General features: G+C 41.5%; 1 protein-coding gene across 1 annotated transcript; it reads left to right on the forward strand.

Annotated features, from left to right (window-relative positions):
- Positions 1-1,847: 1,847 nt before the first annotated feature.
- On the forward strand, positions 1,848-7,399 carry LOC139543890 (eosinophil peroxidase-like). The gene is made up of 13 exons (XM_071350401.1): positions 1,848-1,937; positions 2,192-2,351; positions 2,967-3,151; positions 3,292-3,424; positions 3,618-3,747; positions 3,864-4,070; positions 4,218-4,581; positions 4,859-5,019; positions 5,235-5,493; positions 5,618-5,788; positions 5,988-6,225; positions 6,360-6,636; positions 6,716-7,399. The coding sequence occupies exons 2-13, from the start codon at positions 2,194-2,196 to the stop codon at positions 6,728-6,730; spliced, it is 2,298 nt and encodes a 765-aa protein (XP_071206502.1). The 5' UTR covers positions 1,848-1,937; positions 2,192-2,193; the 3' UTR covers positions 6,731-7,399.
- Positions 7,400-21,075: the final 13,676 nt, after the last annotated feature.

The following is a 21,075-nucleotide window of genomic DNA, read 5'->3' on the forward strand; positions in this document are numbered from 1 at the left end:
ACCGACTTCGGTGTGTGCCTGAAGTCCAAAACGAACAATAATGTCACAACATGTCATCATAATATATGTACAAACTCTTCCCGAACTGTTTCGACTGGAAAGCATTCAACGCCTTTAGGCCCTAATAATGCGTAGGCTTACGTACTAATGCCAGATAGGCCAAAAATAATGAAAGAAAAACCTCAACGTAGCCTATAAATTGCCTAAAAATGATACATTTATGGAGTTTTTAAGGTATTGTTTTCTCTTTATTCAACCCAGTCGCCCTTCATCCACATAATATTTCATGACCCTTAACCTGCCCGACTGCTGGTTATGAGGCAACCTTTGCATCACTAATAACTAAGATAGCTACATTATTTTAATGGTGTGTTGACCTCTTCTATTCTATACTGATAGTATCTTGTGTTGAAAAAAGACATGGCATATTTCATACCATAAATTCTTCTTCATGTGTAATGTTGCAAAGTATCCTCTACCTCTAAAACTCAACTCTGGACCTCGAAGCTGGTTCCACCGCTTGTTTTCATTGTTCCCCTCTAATCAGGGACTGATTTAGACCTGGCACAATAGATGGGTGCAATTAATTATCAGGTAGAACAGAAAACCAGCATGCTCCGGACCTCGTAGGGTAAGAGTTGAATACCCCTGTGAGTCTAGGCTATGTAACTTTACCGAATGAAGAAAACTATAAGTCTTGGCACCTTCCATATCATAACATCAATAAGTGTCACTCTCTGAAATCAGGATGAAAATGTTTCAATTTCTTAACCAGGTCCAAAGCATTGGTGTGGCTGTTTTATTTCAAATTACCTTAGTCATGCTAATTACCTTAGTCATGTAAATTACCGTAGTCATGTAAATTACCATAGCCATGTTAATTACCATAGTCATGTAAATTACCGTAGTCATGTTAATTACCTTAGTCATGTTAATTACCGTAGATAATGTGATAAGCTAATAATGTAGCTATCTTAGTTATTAGTGATGTTAATTACCTTAGTCATGTTAATTACCTTAGTCATGTTAAGAGTTCATGATCTTACTTCCCTATGTAGGCCGCTTCTTAAGTAACAGTTTCTGTGTGGAAATAACATTAAGCAAAAGCATGATGACAACAGACTAAAGCTATAGTTGTAGGATCTTGCTACAGCAAGACAATAATCCTGCAGGGAATCAAACACCATGATCAAATAGGCACTCAAGTAAAATTGCAAAAAATGTGGCAAAGAAATAAACTTTATGTCCTGAATACAAAGCGTTATGTTTGGGGCAAATCCAACACAACACATCACTGAGAACCACTCTTCATATTTTCAAGCATGGTGTTATGGGTATGCTTGTTACCAAGACGACATTGAATGTTCCTGAGTGGCCTAGTTACAGTTTTGACTTAAATCTGCTTGAAAATCTATGGCAAGACTTGAAATGGCTGTCTAGCGATGATCAACAAACAACTTGACAAAGCTTGCAGAATTTTTAAATGAATAATGGGCAAATATCATACAATCCAGGTGTGCAAAGCTCTTAAAAACATACCCCAAAAGACTCACAGCTGTAATTGCCGCGAAAGGTGCTTCTACAAAGTATTGACTCAGAGGAGTGCATACTTACTGTATGTAAATGAGATATTTCTATATTTCATTTTCAATACATTTTAAAACATTTCTAAAAACATGTTTTCATTTTGTCATTATGGGGTAATGTGTGTAGATGGGTAGATTGTAGATTGAATTCAGGCTGTAACACAACAAAATGTGCAATAAATCAAGGGGTATGAATACTTTCTGAAGGCACTGTGCATAATTCAGTCAGACACCTCAGAAATGACAGATGACAGGAGGCGAGGCTTTGCAACATTAACTATAAATAGAATAGTTAGAGAGAGCACCACACATCTTCAACAAGACTTCACAACAACAGTTGTTAAAACAAAGGTAAGACAATTGTATACACTTTTTTATGCAGTATGTTTCATTCTTGTCTATTAATCAGGTTCCATTTTTTCTCTGTTATACATGGTCATTCTGATCCATGTGCTATGAATCTGTTATTAATATTGTGTAAAAGTAGTATTTTGTGAAAAGTTCTCTCTCACACATTCTGAAAAACAGCTAAGGGCCACATGACATTTCAGAGTGCAGCATGGTTTTTCGAAAGATGATCGGATGAACCCCTTTTTGCTTTTCAGAGATGAAGCCGTTTCCCTCCCTCATGGCATTGGGGTTGTGCCTGATGTTCAGCCAGCCAGACCTGTCTACAGAGGAAAGCTTGGGTAGCCCATTCATTCAAAGTTCGGTGGAGGAGGCAAAGAGACTCGTAGATGAAGCTTACAAGTACTCCAGAGAAAAGTGAGTGAATCTGACAGTTGTCTTTGTAAATAGCAGCACTAGTATCACTGTCTGCATTTAGCAAAATTGTCTCACTCAGTCGAACAGATGGATTTGCACTACGGAAGTCTTTCTTATTCCTCTTTATTTCCATTTATTTTACTTCTTGTATTTCCTTTAGAAAATAATGGTTTCATCATTTCAATTTATCATCATTTCTAATGATTAGGCCATACAGATTTAATGAAATGCTTAACAGATTTTTTTTACAGTGAGGCTAGAGAGAAAAAATTATAGACCCTCGTGTTAACTTCTTAGTTCAACACTGAGCAACCTAATCAATAAATACTAGCCTCTTGAGGGAGCCTAAAAGAGGTATAGTTCTGTCACAATCAAAGAGGAAGTTGTGTATCTCTTCAATGGAAGAATTAGGACCGAATTTTTGCCATAACCATGCAATTTTTCAGTAAAACTTTTACATTTTTCAGATTTGTATTTTATTTTTGATGAAGGGAAGAGGAGCCTGTTAAACATTGAATTACATTTGTATGGCATTAGTACTAAATCTGCCTCTGTACTGAGATTTTATTCAACTTCAGGAGCATGTTTCTGTTCATAACTTCATCTTCTTGTCAGGAGTCTGGAGAGAGTGCGTGGGCAGTCCACCAGGCCCTCAGATGTCCTGCGTCTCCTGAAGCAGCCTGCCAGGGACACACGCTCTGCTGTACGGTCTGCAGACTACCTGGAGAACACCCTGAGACTGATCCATGAGAAAGTCCACAGCACGCACAGGTTGCACAAACGCTCGCTCAACGCAACAGGTCAGTAATACACACCATCATACATACACAGACATTCACTCCGTGAGAAATTCGGAATACATATTCACTCAGATATAGACACACACAGTCGTAATAAGTACACATTCAAGTCTTTGTTATCCCTCTCTCTTGTTTCTCAGACCTGCTCACACCAGAGGAGCTAGACACCATTGTCCGGGTAACTGGCTGTGCAGCTCGTGTCAGCAAACCCTCCTGCCACACCACACCCAACATTAACAAGTACCGCACAGCCACTAGCGTCTGCAACAACCTGTAAGAGCACCAGGGCATGGCGGGGTTTAATACTTTCACGCAACAATCTGAAAGCCTTGCACACAGAAGTTGTGTAGGGTGGAATGTAAGGGGAAGTTCACTATGTGTACACTATGTCTGAGGTCGGCTGAGTGTATCGGCCGCAGGAGATGCAACCCTACCAGTTTCTGTGTATTTTCTTCATGCTTATCAGGAAGTACCCTCGTCTTGGAGCTTCAAATACACCCTTCACTCGTTGGCTGCCTGCTCAGTATGACGATGGGGTCTCTCAACCCAAAGGCTGGGACCGAAACACACGCTTCAACAACTTTATGCTCCCTCTGGTATGATGACAAAAAATATAGTTGGAATAACTGCTACTATGTTACCACAAGTTATGTATGAAGTAACATAATTGTTACCCTCTGCCCTCTTTCTCTCCTTCCCTCCGTGTTTGCAGGTAAGGGAGGTCTCTAACCGTATCCTGGCAACCAATGATGCTGGTGTTAAGTGCGATCGCGAGTTCACACACATGGTCACCCTCTTTGGCCAGTGGAACGACCATGACCTGACATTCACGCCCTTCTCCCCCAGCATCCGCTCCTACAGCAACGGCCTGGACTGTGACGAGAGCTGTGAACGCTCCGAACCCTGTTTCCCCATCCAGGTCAGTCACAGCTCTCACATCACATCCCACAGCCTTCACATCCCACAGCACTATGACTATACAGCCATCTCTGTATATCTTGCCATTTTCTATCCATGGTCCATGGATTATTAGGTCTTCAACGTCTGTTATTTCTTCCATGACCAGATTCCTCCCAGAGACCCACGCTTGCCCACTGGCCGAGACAGCTGCATCCCGGTCTTCCGATCAGCGCCCGTGTGCGGCACAGGGGAGTCTGCTTTCAATTTCGGTGGCGTGGCCAACAAGAGGGAGCAGATCAATACCCTTACGGCCTTCCTGGACTTGGGGCAGGTGTACGGCTCTGAGGAGGGGTTGGCGCGTGACCTCCGTGACCTTACCAACGATGGGGGCCTGCTGCGTGTCAACAAAGAGTTCACAGACAATGGGCGTGAACTGCTGCCCTTCACGAAAGTGACGGGTAACATGTGTGCCACCCGTCAGAGAGTCACCAACCAAACCAATTCCAAGGAGGTGCCCTGCTTCATTGCAGGTTAGCCTTTAAACTTTGTTTGTCTGAAGAGTAGACCATCTTCTTAATACTAAGTTGCACCCCCTTTTGCTTCATTGCAGGTTAGCATTTTAACTCTGTTTGTTTGAGGAGTATAGACCAATGTACAGTATATTTAAGTGAAAGTCTAAAGAACAGAACGAGACCACGGCTCAACATTTTCTTCCAGTAACTTCACATTTTAATTAAAGCAATTCTTTAACCATCATGTACAATAGCTGCCCCGACACAGACAAACAAGTCATTCTCTGTTTGCCAGGTGATGCCCGTGTGGATGAGAACATAGCCTTAACATCTATTCATACAATGTTCATGCGTGAGCACAACCGTCTGGCCCGTGCCCTGCGTCGTCTCAACCCACAATGGGATGCTGACACACTCTATCAGGAGGCCCGTAAGATCATGGGTGCCTACACGCAGGTACCACAAATAGACACATATCACTGATACTCAGGGTCTCAGTTCCTTCTCTCCGCTACTCGTCCAGTGTATACTCTCTAACACACACTCTCTTTCCCTCTGCTTCTCATTCTTACACGTAAATATTCTTGAATATTCTCACAGACACAGCTTCCCTATCACATACACATCTACAAATGTGTCTCTCTCACGCTCTTCCTTTCAATCCCTCCTAGGTGTTTGTGTTCCGGCACTACCTGCCGCACATCGTGGGCCCAGACACCATGGCCCGCCAGCTCGGCCGTTACCCTGGCTACGATGAGAAGATTGATCCCAGCATTGCCAACGTGTTTGCTACAGCAGCATACCGCTTTGCCCACCTGGCCATCCAGCCCATGTTGTCCCGCCTGGATAGCAACTACAGGGAAAATGCCAAGTTCCCCAGTGTGCCTCTGTTCAAGGCCTTCTTCACCCCCTGGAGGCTGGTGTTTGAGGGTGAGTGGTGGGAGATAATCATAGGGATGCTATGAAGACCCCTTGCCAATTGTTAACTAATTAACTTTGATGGTAGAAAAGGATAAACATTTAAATATTCAATTCTCTCTCTGTCCTCCTTCAGGTGGTATCGACCCTCTGATCCGAGGTCTGGTGGGTCGGCCTGCTAAGCTGAACACCCAGGATCACATGATGGTGGACGCTCTGAGGGAGAGACTTTTCCAGTTCGTACAACACCTGGCTCTAGACCTGGGCTCCCTCAACATGCAGCGGGGACGTGACCATGGCCTCCCTGGTACACCTGCCTTATCCCCTCTACAAACTAAACTGATACCACAGATAAATACATCTATACCGTTATACTCACATTAAAGTTTATCCTTTACGCATGTAAACACCAACTCTAAAATGTCCTTCATCTCTCTCTCTTCCTCAATATAGCTCTATCAATCTGTTCCATGCATTAATTATTTTCTTTCTGTCATCCAACCTAGGCTACAATGCTTGGCGTAAATTCTGTGGACTCTCAACTCCTAGGAACCAGGCTCAGCTGGCTGTGGTTCTGAACAACAAAGACCTGGCCCGCAGACTGCTGCAGCTCTACGGCACCCCAGCTAACATTGACGTGTGGATGGGGGGTGTGGCTGAACCTTTTGTACGAGGAGGCCGCGTCGGGCCTCTCTTCGCCTGCCTCATAGCCACACAGTTCCAGAGGATTCGCCAGGGAGACAGGTGTGTGTGTGTCTGTGTGTGCGCGAGCTTGCATATTTGAGTGTGAGTGAGAGGGAGTGGTTGTTTGAGTGTGTGTTTCTCAGTCAGAGTATGCATGTGTGTTTCGTGTCCTCATCATGCTTGTTGGTCTACAGGCTGTGGTATGAAAACCCAGGCGTCTTTACCTCGGCACAGAGGGCTGCCCTTAGTTGTGCCTCTCTGGCTCGGATCATGTGTGACAACACTGGCATTCTACAAGTCACCAGTAACCCCTTCAAGATCCCCAATCGTGGGACCAACGGTATCATCAACTGCAACCGTATCCCACAATTCAACCTCAAAGCCTGGATTGTGAGACCAACTATGACCAAACAGCAGGACCAGAACCAGGAGCAGGAACAGGAGCCAGAGCAGTCAGACCAGGATAACAAGGTAATTGGTTCAAAATCAGTTAATAACCCATCCACCCCTCTTTCCAAAAATCACCCTCTTTTTCTGAATTCCTTTCTAGGACCCCCTGAAGTGAGGCCCCCCCGGATCCCAGGGGCCCAGCAGCAACGCCATCCAGCAGCCCTCCGCCATCTCTGTCCAGCTGGCCGACAACTTTTGTTACTTTTTGTGTTTATTCATTCCGAGGCAAAAATCCAAGGAGTAGCCTAACGTATGAATTACAATGCATTGATTTGTGCAAAGGAATGCAAAATATTTTATCAAAACGTATAAAGTAATAGCTTTATAAAGTAAAGCTATTACTAAACAGAAAGGGAAACTACTGCTAAATTCCTCTATACACACCGCCTCGAAAGTATACATTGGCACTGAACATGTAGGACTACTGTAAATCAGTTAGTAGTTTTAGTAGCACATTTGTATAATTGTAATTAGTTTATTATCAACAAATTTAACAGTATTAGGTTATATTCGTAGCATACGTTCAAGTCAGTTATCATCAGACTTTGTTAAATGAAGCACACTTCCTGGATTGTGTAATGATTTAAATGTGTACTGCACTCCTATTTTCTTTACTGCTTTTTATGATTTATTTAACAAACATTTAATTTGATTGAAATATGTTGAATATGTCTAATTGTATGAATATGTACTGCATCAGAAAATGACATTAAAAATGAACCTCTAACGTTTGTTTGCAGAACGCCATTGTAGCATAGAAGAATAAATTGGAAGTTGCCTGTCACTTGTGCAAATGCATGTACAGATTATTTTTGTAGTAAGTATTATTGGTTTATCGCAGTCCTAAACTGAACTGTACACCAATTTACAATCATATCATCAATCATAAATAATTATAAAATAGTGAAATCCTAAACTAGCAAAACACTTTTAATATAATACAATGTAAAATATGCAATATATACAAAACAACAATACTACAAAGACAGGAGCTGTGTTCAAATACCCATACTAACATACTGTATACTACATACTTAATGAGTATATACTACATACTATATACTATTAGTTCATTTTAGTATACTGTAAATTAACGGTATCGTTTCAGTAACTAGAGCTTCTCCTGTCTACCGTGAAGTTGATGCTGTTGCTATGATACCTCTTGCTAGCCTGTTTGCATAACAAATGCGATTTTGGGTGTTTTCATAAATTCAAAGTGTGCTCTTGGCATTCGTAAATCCAGAGCTTTGTCAGATTGTCCATTTGTAAATTCAGAGCGTTTCACTCTCGGAGCGTTCAGAGGGCACACTGGCCGAGGAGTAAGGTTGATCCGAGCTTTCAACGGCAGCCAAGCACCCAAGCTAACTGGCTAACGTTGGCTACCTACTTCCAGACACAAATGAGAGAACACCTCACTCTGCCCATTTTACTCGCCCTAGCAGAGCTGGTTAGGCTGTTTTAATGTTATCCAGAGTGTTGGTGACTGTAACTGTGCTGCTGGCAACAACTCTTTTGCTGACGTTTACTGACACCAGCCATATTCAACAGGTGTTTCGTAAATCTATCAGTTATTCTGCACTAGAGGACTCTGAAATCGCAGTAGATAGCCATTGAAACGTACAACTATACCACTTAGCTAAGAATGATGTAAATAATCAAGTCAATAAACGTTGGGTAGTAAGTTAGCAGATAGTTAATATACTACCTGGCAAGTTAGATGTAAGTTCGATGAACGTTAGGTAACTAGCTAACATACCGGTACATACTTCTGTAATGCTATGGGGTTAGTATGGATAGCATAGCTAACAAATTGTCAGCCAACATAACGTGTAAAGTAACTTATTTGAAAAGTCATTACTTTATTACATTGCTCATGTCACGGATGCCTCCAGTACTGTTGCTGCACCAGTTTCAGAGGTCTACGTCACCGGCCTCTAGAAACTGAACTGTGTCATTACGCACACCTGGTCCTCATATTCTCCCCTGATTAGTAATTGTATAAGTGTGCCCTTTGTTCACCATTGTCTTGTCGATTATTGTTCCAATGTCCGTTGGTCGTTTGAGTACCTGTGCCTTGTTGTTTTGGCTTTCGGGCCACTTGTATTGTGCAGATGATTACGGGTCTTGTCCCATGTTGTATCATTGTGCACTTGTGTTTTCAGGTCTCGTCCCGTGTATTTATTCGAGGTACTCCTCGCTCTTTTGTTTGGGTCTCAACCCTGTGTTTTGTATACGTGTTTGTTTGCTCTTCGTCCCCTTGCCTTTACATGGCACGCTGTAATTTGGGTAAATAATAAAAACCCTATTACGCATTCCTGCATCTGTCTCCTGACCCTTTATACCAACTTGACAGCTCTGCATTTTCTTAACATTTGTCATAATTAGTTAAAACAATAAATTTGTATCCGCTGTCGTCGGACTTCGGCTGCATATTTTCTTCTATTACAGTTTTTCTCAGTCGCTTTGGTGCATTTCTTAGATCAAAAGTGCAATTCTTGATACTACTTGTACAAATTCCAAATCATCTAGTCACTTGTGCACATCATTAAAGCAATTTATTATTCCTTTGAACAAATTGCAATTGATAATGTACAAGTGTCAGCTTTTTTCCACATTATCAATTGCTCATGTCATGTTGATCAAAATATAGTAGATGGTTCTCTGTTGAATAGTCTTACCCCTCAAAACATCTAGGCATTAGTTCCTTGCATAAGCCATTACATGCAAAATTGTTGAACTATTTGTCATAAACTGTCAAGCATAGTTTTACACATTTCTATTAGACCTTTTGTACAAAAACGTGAATTGATGAATCGTGCAGGTGAAATTGACCCTCACTCATGAAGGAATGTAAAGTGTTAGTTCAACCAACAATCAACCAGTTGTCTAAATTGCTCAAAGGTGCATCTCATGAAGAATCAATTGGCAAGCATATATAGACAGACCACAACAGTTGCAATTTTCCAATAATGGATGGAGCAGGAAACGAACAGGGTCAACAGCCAGGAGGAAGAAGAGGAGCAAGAATGCGTGGTGGAAGGAAAAACAGAGGAAGAGGCAGAAGAGGACATAGGCGCATATCTGATGACATAAGGGCCACTATTGTAGACCATGTTGTCAATCATGGCCTTACAATGGGTGAGGCTGGTCGAAGGGTGCAGCCGAATATTGGGAGATCAACCGTGTCCTCAATAGTTCAAACGTTTCGAAGAGAGAACAGGTATGTCCACCAATGTACAGTGCACTGTTACTGTATATAAGCAGTATACTTCCTACAATGCTTCATATTACAGTAGTCCACTTGTATTTCACAGCATACAGATATATACTCTATACAGATACATACTGCACCTTACATGCATCCACCTGTATGTTTTACAGTAAAATGTGTGTTCGCATAGTTTTTGTCTGTGTGAAAGTGTGCGATGCATCACTGCATTTTTCCCCACATAGGACTGCAAGATTACCTCAAACCGGTGGCAGAGGACGCCTTTTCACACCTCAACAGGAGGAGGCTATTTGCACCATGGTCTGAGCAAACAATGCCATGAGACTCAGGGAAATACAACGGACCATTATAGAAGACAACGATGTCTTTGAAAACATCCATACGGTTAGCATCTGGTACACAGCTGTACCGTGTACCATTCCAAAGGAATGAGGACAGAGTTAAGGAGCTACGGTACCAGTATGTACAGGTAAAACATATATCTATGTAACTACTTTACAGCAACATTTTATAGTGATACATAGTACAGTAAGCATAAACTGCACACATTTCCATTGCTGTGGAAGGAACATGCAATATATGTACATTTTATGTCACTCTTCCTTACCAAAACAAATTCAACTGTGTGTTCTGGGATATAGCGTATAATGGAGTTGGAATCAAGTGAACCCTCTCACAACTTTGTATACGTGGATGAGGCTGGCTTCAACCTGACCAAATGCAGAAGGCGGGGTCGGAATATCATCGGTCACAGAGCTACTGTGGATTTGCCAGGCCAACGGGGAGGAAATATCAGCATGTGTGCTGCTATTTCGGAGCATGGTGTCCTAACCCATATCCCCCTTATAGGGCCATACAACACCCAGCATCTACTCAACCTTTTAGAGACTCTCCTCAGGGCTCTCATCCCTGATGATGAGAGGGGTCTGTTTAGAGAGGATTTCCCAAAGTATGTGGTCATTTGTGATAATGTGAGTTTCCATCGATCAAACATAAGGCAATGGTTTGTGACCCACCCGAGGATGCTCATAGAATTCCTCCCACCTTATTCACCATTCCTTAACCCAATTGAGGAGTTCTTTTCAGCATGGAGGTGGAAGGTGTACGATCGTCAGCCACACACACAGATGACCCTGCTGGCTGCAATGGATGCAGCATGTGAGGACATCACTGTAGACGCCTGCAGAGGATGGATAAGGCATTCCAAAAGATTCTTTCCACGTTGCATTGGAAGGGAAAATATCCGGTGTGATGTGGATGAGAATATGTGGGCCGACAGACAGAAACGTCTGGATGTGTAGAGACAGCACAACAGTGCTGCGGGCAAAGTTGTGCCTTAGGGGTGGTTTCCTGTGTTTCTTTCTAATTTCGTTTTTTTTTCCTTTGTGCCCCTTGGGTTGTCCAGTCTCTTTCAATCAATAACCCACATACAGTAATATGTAAATAGTACTGTTGAAATTGATATATGCCATAGAAGTGCAGCCTTGTGCATTTTCAATACAGTAACTGTCATCCAAACTGTAGCCTAAGTTTACATCAGGTAATACTGTCAAAGTACACAGTTACATTGACAACATGCCTAAACATTTTGATGACCTTGTTCGTGAACGATGACTCAATGACTTATCATTCTGATGACACTGACATGATCATTGGCATGAATATTTACTTTTGAGAGATGTACTAAGGATTTTTAGTGACTGACTAGCTTTAGAAACATATCTATTGTATATTGCAGTTTGTACAAATTGTTCTGAGAAATGCACTTATTATTTTGCACATGTTAGGGATGATGTGAAAAATGCACCAAAGCGACTGAGAAAAATTGTATCTTCAAATCTGAAAAGTTATGAAGCCACACTCATTTTCTGAAGAATTGCATTATGGACCCTAAAAGCACGGAAATAGAGTCCACTGCATGCATACTTCGTATTTTGGCGAATTTAGTACGTCATCCGGGAACTTTTGGCATTCTAACTATATCCATACTATGACCAATAAGCATACCATATACTCAATTCACGTCACAAATAGTGCAGTTAGTATGAGTATTCGAACACAGCTAAGGTTTGGGGTGGCAGCTTAACAAAATACATCTTTAGAGTTCTTAAGTAGCTGTTTCTATGGCCCCTGGGCTATGTGTTGTGTGCATTGATCAGTTTAGTGAAGTATGTAATAGCAGAGTTCTGTGCGTGTCATGGGAGTGTTCAGTTTGTGGCTGTTGCTGGTTGCCCATCCAGTAATCTGGTGTCTGGTTGGGGGGAGCCAGTCGGCAAATGGGGAGTTCTGCATGGATTTAGCAAATGAGTACTTGGTCAATGAATTCTTCAAACTTGCTGGAGACCCTGCTAGGGATGGAGACTCACCGCACGTCAGCCATCCCTGGACTACACAAACGACAAACGACAAACTTACACCAGGGTCTGTAAAGCTTCTCCAGACACTGTGGACATTGAGGGTGTTTCGGTTCTCTGGGCAGAGAATTCTGTGTTCTAATGTGAAACAGGTGTTCTGACCAGACATTGAATTGACCAGACATGCTAATGTGATTAGCATGAGGTTGTAAGTAACAATAACATTTCCCAGGACATAGACATATCTGATATGGGAAGAAACATTAAATTCTTGTTAATCTAACTGCACTGTCCAATTTACAGTAGCAATTACAGTGAAATAATACCATGCTATTGTTTTAGGAGTGCACAGTTATGAACTTGAAAATGTATTAAGAAACCAACTAGGCACATTTGGGCAGTCTTGATACAAAGTTTTGAACAGAAATGCAATGGTTCCTTGGATCAGTCTAAAACTTTACACATACACTGCTGCCGTCTAGTGGCCAAAATCTCAATTGCGCCTGGGTGGGAATAATACATTATCGCCTTTCTCTTGCATTTCAAAGATGATGGTACAAAAAAACAGGCGGATCCTTAATTAAATTAAGAACAAATTCTTATTTACAATGACGGCCTACACTGATAGATGTTCCTATATTGTTTTACCTCCACTGTTGGCCAGCTCAATTTCAATTTCAGTGTTTTCCTCCTTGGCCATCATATATCTTATAAAGGATAGCTATGAATGTACCTATGCCCTGGACTTGCATTTTGTTGTTTCAATCCCATACATAGTCTTGAAAGAAAGGAAAATGTACTACTTCCTACCCGGACAGTTTCTGATTGATAGAGGATACTCTTTGTTGAAGGTCAAGGCTGTGTTCAAATAGTAGCTGTACAGTGCTGTATGTGCAATTTCACTGGATTTGTTTTAGGGTGGGTGAGAAGGCACTGTGTTTGCAAGACAACCTATTACAATTAAAGCTACCTGTCGTTTAGCTTTCTGTCCCTAACGTGTCATGGTGTGTCATCTCAAAATGTATATTTTGATGGAGTTTCTTGGATGTGCCTCTGACTGCAAGCCAAGGGTCAGAGGAGAACACAAACATATTCTACACGTCCTCAATACAAGGTGAGACTACACTACTAGAGACACACAAATTATGTTTTGTAGGTCTTTTAAAATGCAACTGCTCTGTAAAATGTCCACCAAGATACTATTGGTTCTCTGTTTGGTACCTGCAACATCTTCCACAAGATAAGTGTCAGTGTTGCACACCCAATAACTTCCAAAATGAAGGGCCACCACCTGTTTGCTGGTTGGCTGCAATATATTATATGCCCAGTAGATGGTGCCAATGTGCTATTCATAAGCTTTGGTGAAGTGAGCTGTAGTGACCACAAATTATGACCACTGCTAATGCAGTGGCAGTTATAGAACTGAACAGGACAACATAAAGGAAACTTGAAATACCTTAAAAGTGTAATTTTGCTTCAGATTACCATTCTGACCTGGCTTCTCTGTTATATCACTCTCCCCCCTCACATCTCTGTCTTTCTTGATTTTACTACATCCTGTCCATTTCGTTCCATCTTTGCTTCCATATTACCCAGACAATGCACACAGTTTATGGTGATTGTCCTGGGAAGAAGATAAATTAATGAGACATCATTACATTACGCGTTTAGTATTTGCCAACATTCAAAAGTCCAGGGTTCACTTTGAGCCATAGACTGCCTCCTCCCATGTATTTCAGATGCCAGACTTTAGGAGGTTGAAAAGAACTGATCATTATGGAGTAGGAGTGAAACTAGCAGCTCCAGTGTAGTTGTGGGCCGGGGCAGTACAGTGTGGGGGTTTCTGGGGTTCATCTCTGCCTCAGTTAGGGGCTCCTCCTCCTGGATGCTGTGTATAGGCCTACTGATATTTGGAAGCCTACACATGCAGAATGCCACGTAGCCTGTGGTATGTGTATATGTGTGTGCTGCCAAGATGCAGTTCTATACTCTTAAATTGAGTTGAGTAATCGAAACCAGCAGTTTATGAAAGAAAAAACGTTGACCATTTCTATCTTGATGTTTATTTGTCTGCAGTATAGAAGTGGAAGCCTAGTTTCAAATGCTTGGTGTTGTTGGAAATTATGACCACAAGATAATTTGACAATATTGCAAAGGGGATGTGGATTGGGAAACGGAGACTGGATAAAATACTTGAGGGAGGAAAATAATAAACTGTGTTGGGGTGTATGTGAGGGACAGGAGGAAGACATAATAGTATCACCACTAAGCAGCCCATACTAAGCAGAGCAAAGGACGTTTAGAGGTAGGGAAAACATATCCCACTGTGCCCAGACGTCATTTTAACGTCTAGTTTTGATTTACATTTGTCTGAGTTGTCAACTAACGTGAATTCAAAGTCAAATGTAAAACATTTAACCGTCATTGGATTTAGGTTAAAAGTTGGATTAAAAAAAATAAGAAATTCCCTTACAGTGATGTCTCTGTTTTTCACTCATCACATATACATATATTATTTTTATTTTGTATTACGTGTAAACAACGTTGATTCAACCAGTTTTTGCCTAGTGGGATATCTTTGTCTTGATATTGAAAGGTGGAAAAAATCTAAAACACTGGTATATTTCTGCCATAGCATATATCCAATCCAAGCTGGCTCTGATCTACCAGTTGAAGTTGTTTGCTTGAGATATTAGGATGCAGTTGATGTCAGCTCATGCAGCCTCATTTCCTACTGCTGACAGAAGTTTCTTATCCAATACTTTTTAGAAGTGGCAGTCTTTGAATAATTCGTAGCGTGTCCACTAGGCTGTCTGTGCCCAAAGTCGGAAAGCGAGAATTCAAGCCACGTGGACAATGGAACTTGGCTAATGGCTTGCATATGTGGTTCCACTGGCTAGGAACACTGTGCTGCCCTTACCAGAGAGAGGAGTCTGCATGGAACGATTCAATAAATTACTTGAAAAACAACAGTGACCAGTACAGATGGTTCTGCTTTTTGGTGGAACAGAGGAACCAACCCAGAAACAACTACGCATATTTTCAATATTTAGGGAACTATTGGTATGCTGAATCATAAAAGTCTTGGTAATTACAGCCAACTAATCAAATCATGTTCAAATGATTAATCAACATTTCTTTCCTCCTTTTTCTTTGGATTGATAGACCATCTGTTCGATTTACTGGAAATAGGACTCTACTTATAATAAATCTATTACATATATACCTTAACTGGAAAATACACAACATTTTATATTTGAATGCTTTAACAGATGAATGGAAAACCACGTTGATAAGAGTACTAGCCTGCTCCAACGAGAAAACAATAAAAATATGTACCATTGTTCACATGTCTTTTGAGGCTGCTTTTGTTTTTTTCAATTAACATAATTTGACACTGATGTACTTTCCAAGGACAGGAAAGTTCATTTGTTGTGGCAAACCTCCCGCAAGTTTGTGGCAAATTTGCTCCAAATTACAGTGTCTTCAGAAAGTGTTCATACCCCTTGACTTATTCCACATTTTGTTGTTTTACAGCCTGAATTCAAAATTGATTAAATTGTTATTTTTCTCACCCATCTACACACAATACCCCATAATGAAAACGGAAAAACCTGTTTTTAGACATTTTTGCAAATGTATTGAAAATTAAATACAGAAATGTCTAATTTACATAAGTATTCACACCCCTTAGTCAATACATGTTAAAATCACTTTTGGCAGCGATTACAGCTGTATGTCTTTCTGAGTGCATCTTTATTAAGAGCATTGCACACCTGGATTGTACAATATTTGCACATTATCCTTTTAAAATACTTCAAGCTCTTTCAAGTTGTGTGTTGATCATTGCTAGACAGCCATTTTCAAGTCTTGACATATATATTCAAGTACATTTAGGTCAAAACTGTAACTAGGCCACTCAGGAACATTCAATGTCGTCCTGGTAAGCAACTCGTGTAGATTTGGCCTTGTGTTTCAGGTTATTGTCCTGCTGAAAGGTGAATTAGTCTCCCAGTATCTGTTGGAAAGCAGACTGAACCAGGTTTTCCTCTAGGATTTTGCCTGTGCTTAACTTTATTCCATTTATTTTTATCCCAAAAAAACTCCCTAGTCCTAGCCGATGACAAGCATACCCATAACATGATGCAACCACCACCATGCTTGAAAATGTGAAAAGTCGTACTCAGTGTTGTGTTGTTTTTATTTATTTCACCTTTATTTAACCAGGTAGGCTAGTTGAGAACAAGTTCTCATTTGCAACTGCGACCTGGCCAAGATAAAGCATAGCAATTCGACACATACAACAACACAAAGTTACACATGGAATAAACAAAACATACAGTCAATAATACAGTAGGAAAAAAGAAGTCTATATACAGTGAGTGCAAATGAGGTAAGACAAGGGTGTTAAGTGCAAATGAGGTAAGACAAGGGTGTTAAGGCAATATTTTTATTTTCTTTTCTTTTATTTCACCTTTATTTAACCAGGTAGGCTAGTTGAGAACAAGTTCTCATTTGCAACTGCGACCTGGCCAAGATAAAGCATAGCAATTCGACACATACAACAACACAAAGTTACACATGGAATAAACAAAACATACAGTCAATAATACAGTAGGAAAAAAGAAGTCTATATACAGTGAGTGCAAATGAGGTAAGACAAGGGTGTTAAGTGCAAATGAGGTAAGACAAGGGTGTTAAGGCAATATTTTTATTTTATTTTATTTTATTTCACCTTTATTTAACCAGGTAGGCTAGTTGAGAACAAGTTCTCATTTACAACTGCGACCTGGCCAAGATAAAGCATAGCAGTGTGAACAGACAACACAGAGTTACACATGGAGTAAACAATAAACACGTCAATAACACAGTAGGAAAAAAATGAGTCTATATACATTGTGTGCAAAAGGCATGAGGAGGTAGGCAATAAATAGGCCATAGGAGCGAATAATTACAATTTAGCAGATTAACACTGGAGTGATAAATCATCAGATGATCAATGTGCAAGTAGAGATTACTGGTGTGCAAAAGAGCAGAAAAGTAAATAAATAAATACAGTAAGGGGATGAGGTAGTTAAATTGGATGGGCTGTTTACAGATGGACTATGTATAGCTGCAGCGGTCGGTTAGCTGCTCAGATAGCAGATGTTTAAAGTTGGTGAGGGAAATAAAAGTCTCTAACTTCAGCGATTTTTGCAATTCGTTCCAGTCACAGGCAGCAGAGAACTGGAAGGAAAGGTGGCCAAATGAGGTGTTGGCTTTTGGGATGATCAGTGAGATATACCTGCTGGAGCGCGTGCTACGGGTGGCTGTTGTTATCGTGACCAGTGAACTGAGATAAGGCGGAGCTTTACCTAGCATGGACTTATAGATGACCTGGAGCCAGTGGGTCTGGCGACTAATATGTAGCGACGGCCAGCCGACTAGAGCATACAGGTCGCAGTGGTGGGTAGTGTATTGGGCTTTGGTGACAAAACAGATGGCACTGTGATATACTGCATCCAGTTTGTTGAGTAGAGTGTTGGAGGCTATTTTATAGATGACATCGCCGAAGTCGAGGATCGGTAGGATGGTCAGTTTTACGAGGGTATGTTTGGCAGCATGAGTGAAGGATGTTTTGTTGCAATATAGGAAGCCGATTCTAGATTTAATTTTGGATTGGAGATGCTTAATGTGAGTCTTGAAGGAGAATTTACAGTCTAACCAGACACCTAGGTATTTGTAGTTGTCAGAGCCGTCCAGAGTAGTGATGCTGGACGGGCGGGCAGGTGTGGGCAGCGATCGGTTAAAGAGCATGCATTTAGTTTTACTTGCGTTTAAGAGCAGTTGGAGGCCACGGAAGGAGAGTTGTATGGCATTGAAGCTCATCTGGAGGTTAGTTAACACAGTGTCCAAAGAGGGGAAAGAAGTATACAGAATGGTCGTGTCCTCCTCCCAGAGTGCTAAGAACCTTGGCGTGATCCTGGACAACACCCTGTCGTTCTCAACTAACATCAAGGCGGTGACCCGTTCCTGTAGGTTCATGCTCTACAACATTCGCAGAGTACGACCCTGCCTTACACAGGAAGCGGCGCAGGTCCTAATCCAGGCACTTGTCATCTCCCGTCTGGATTACTGCAACTCGCTGTTGGCTGGGCTCCCTGCCTGTGCCATTAAACCCCTACAACTCATCCAGAATGCCGCAGCCCGTCTGGTGTTCAACCTTCCCAAGTTCTCTCATGTCACCCCGCTCCTCCGCTCTCTCCACTGGCTTCCAGTTGAAGCTCGCATCCGCTACAAGACCATGGTGCTTGCCTACGGAGCTGTGAGGGGAACGGCACCTCCGTACCTTCAGGCTCTGATCAGGCCCTACACCCAAACAAGGGCACTGCGTTCATCCACCTCTGGCCTGCTCGCCTCCCTACCTCTGAGGAAGTACAGTTCCCGCTCAGCCCAGTCAAAACTGTTCGCTGCTCTGGCACCCCAATGGTGGAACAAACTCCCTCACGACGCCAGGTCAGCGGAGTCAATCACCACCTTCCGGAGACACCTGAAACCCCACCTCTTTAAGGAATACCTAGGATAGGATAAAGTAATCCTTCTAACCCCCCCCCCCCTTAAAAGAGTTAGATGCACTATTGTAAAGTGGTTGTTCCACTGGATATCATAAGGTGAATGCACCAATTTGTAAGTCGCTCTGGATAAGAGCGTCTGCTAAATGACTTAAATGTAAATGTAAATGTTGTCTGCATAGAGGTGGATCAGAGAATCACCAGCAGCAAGAGCGACATCATTGATGTATACAGAGAAGAGAGTCGGCCCGAGAATTGAACCCTGTCCGGACAACAGGCCCTCCGATTTGACACACTGAACTCTGTCTGAGAAGTAGTTGGTGAACCAGGCGAGGCAGTCATTTGAGAAACCAAGGTTGTTGAGTCTGCCGATAAGAATACAGTGATTGACAGAGTCGAAAGCCTTGGCCAGGTCAATGAATACAGCTGCACAGTATTGTCTCTTATCAATGGCGGTTATAATTTCGTTTAGGACCTTGAGCGTGGCTGAGGTGCAACCATGACCAGCTCTGAAACCAGATTGCATAGCGGCGAAGGTACAGTGGGATTCGAAATGGTCGGTAATCTGTTTGTTAACTTGGCTTTCGAAGACCTTAGAAAGACAGGGTAGGATAGATATAGGTCTGTAGCAGTTTGGGTCTAGAGTGTCACCCCCTTTGAAGAGGGGGATCACCGCGGCAGCTTTCCAATCTTTGGGAATCTCAGACGATAAGAAAGAGAGGTTGAACAGGCTAGTAATAGGGGTTGCAACAATTTTGGCAGATCATTTTATAAAGATAGTGTTGGATTTGTGTTGGATTTGCCCCAAACATAACGCTTTGTATTCAGGACATGAAGTTTATTTCTTCGCCACATTTTTTGCATTTTTACAGGCTGCATGTTTTGGAATATTTTTATTCTGTACAGGCTTCCTTCTTTTCACTCTGTCGTTTAGGTTAGTATTGTGAAGTAACTACAATGTTGTTGATCCATCCTCAGTTTTCTCCTATCACAACCATTAAACTCTGTAACTGTTTGACCTAATGGTGAAATCCTTGAGCGTTTTCCTTCCTCTCCGGCAACTGGGAAGGACTCATGTAGCTTTGTAGTGACTGGCTGTATTGATAATAACTTCACCATGCTCAAAGGGATATTCAATGTCTACTTTTTATTTTATTTTTATCTATCTGCCCTTCTTTGCGAAGCATTGGAAAACCTCCTTGGTCTTTGTGGTTGAATCTGTCTTTGAAATTCACTGCTCGCCTGAGGGACATTAAATGTAATTGTATGTGTGGGGTACAGAGATGAGGTACTCATTAAACAATCATGTTAAACACTATTATTGTACACAGAGTGACTCCATGCAACTTATTATGTGACTTGTTTAGGCTTGCTATAACAAAGGGGTTGAATACTTATTGACTCAAGACATTTAAGCTGTTGATTTTTTATTAATTTGTAAAACTTTCTAAAAACATAATTACACTTTGGCATTATTGAGTATTGTGTGTAGGCTATTGACACATCTCAATTTAATCCATTTTAACTTCAGGCTGTAACACAACAAAATGTGGAAAAACTCAAGGGTGTGAATACTTTCTGAAGGCACTGTAAATAGTGTGCCACAAAATGTTGCAAGTTTGTAAATGTTTGCCACTACTGGTGAATCTGTGGCAAATACCATATGGATGTCAATATGCTAGTGTCACTGTTCAGTAGCATGTTAGCTAGCACAACAGCTAAGGTTACAACAATATGAGCTGACTTGACGTCAAAGCAAGACTTTACTTTTTGCAGATGGATACCCCTCCCCTACCCGTTGTGTTGGAAGAGGCTGTATTGGGAGGAGGATGCATCAACTCCCTGGAAAGATATTTCTGGTGCAGTCCCTCATAACACTTTTATTGAGTGATAAATGAGCGTGTCCTCTTCAAGCTTGGTAAGGAATGCAAATGCATGTATTATTCTCATAAATGTAGCCAATACATTAATTCTTTGTAACAATTAGATCTTTCATTGCTTTGAACTAGTATCTAGCACATCTTGATCATGTGTTGTTCCTTCTCTCTTTCTAGAAGCAATCAGTTACAAGACAAAAAAAATGATTTTGGCCTTCAATCAATCTGAGGACAGAGAACTATGTGTTCACCAAGTCAAAGCTTCTTGCACACATGGCTTTGAAATGAAAGCTAACATGAATTCATTTTTGAATTGCCATATTAGGCATAACACCATTTTTGGTTGGTTTTCTTCCACGCAAGCCTTATACACCTGAGTCAGGAACCAAAGACAACTAGTAGACAACTGTCTCTTAATGATGAAGTCCCCAGTCTAGATTGAATATCAT

This window comes from Salvelinus alpinus, chromosome 18 (assembly GCF_045679555.1).
Source record: "Salvelinus alpinus chromosome 18, SLU_Salpinus.1, whole genome shotgun sequence".
In the NCBI taxonomy this organism is placed as follows: domain Eukaryota; kingdom Metazoa; phylum Chordata; class Actinopteri; order Salmoniformes; family Salmonidae; genus Salvelinus; species Salvelinus alpinus.

What these genes read in the sequence shown, in the direction of transcription:
- LOC139543890 (XM_071350401.1), top strand. Translation starts at nt 2,194, where the DNA reads ATGAAGCCGTTTCCCTCCCTCATGGCATTGGGGTTGTGCCTGATGTTC. An exon ending in ACGCTCGCTCAACGCAACAG is followed by an intron (nt 3,152 to 3,291) that starts GTCAGTAATACA and finishes CTTGTTTCTCAG; the next exon opens with ACCTGCTCACACCAGAGGAG. An exon ending in AGGATTCGCCAGGGAGACAG is followed by an intron (nt 6,226 to 6,359) that starts GTGTGTGTGTGT and finishes GTTGGTCTACAG; the next exon opens with GCTGTGGTATGAAAACCCAG.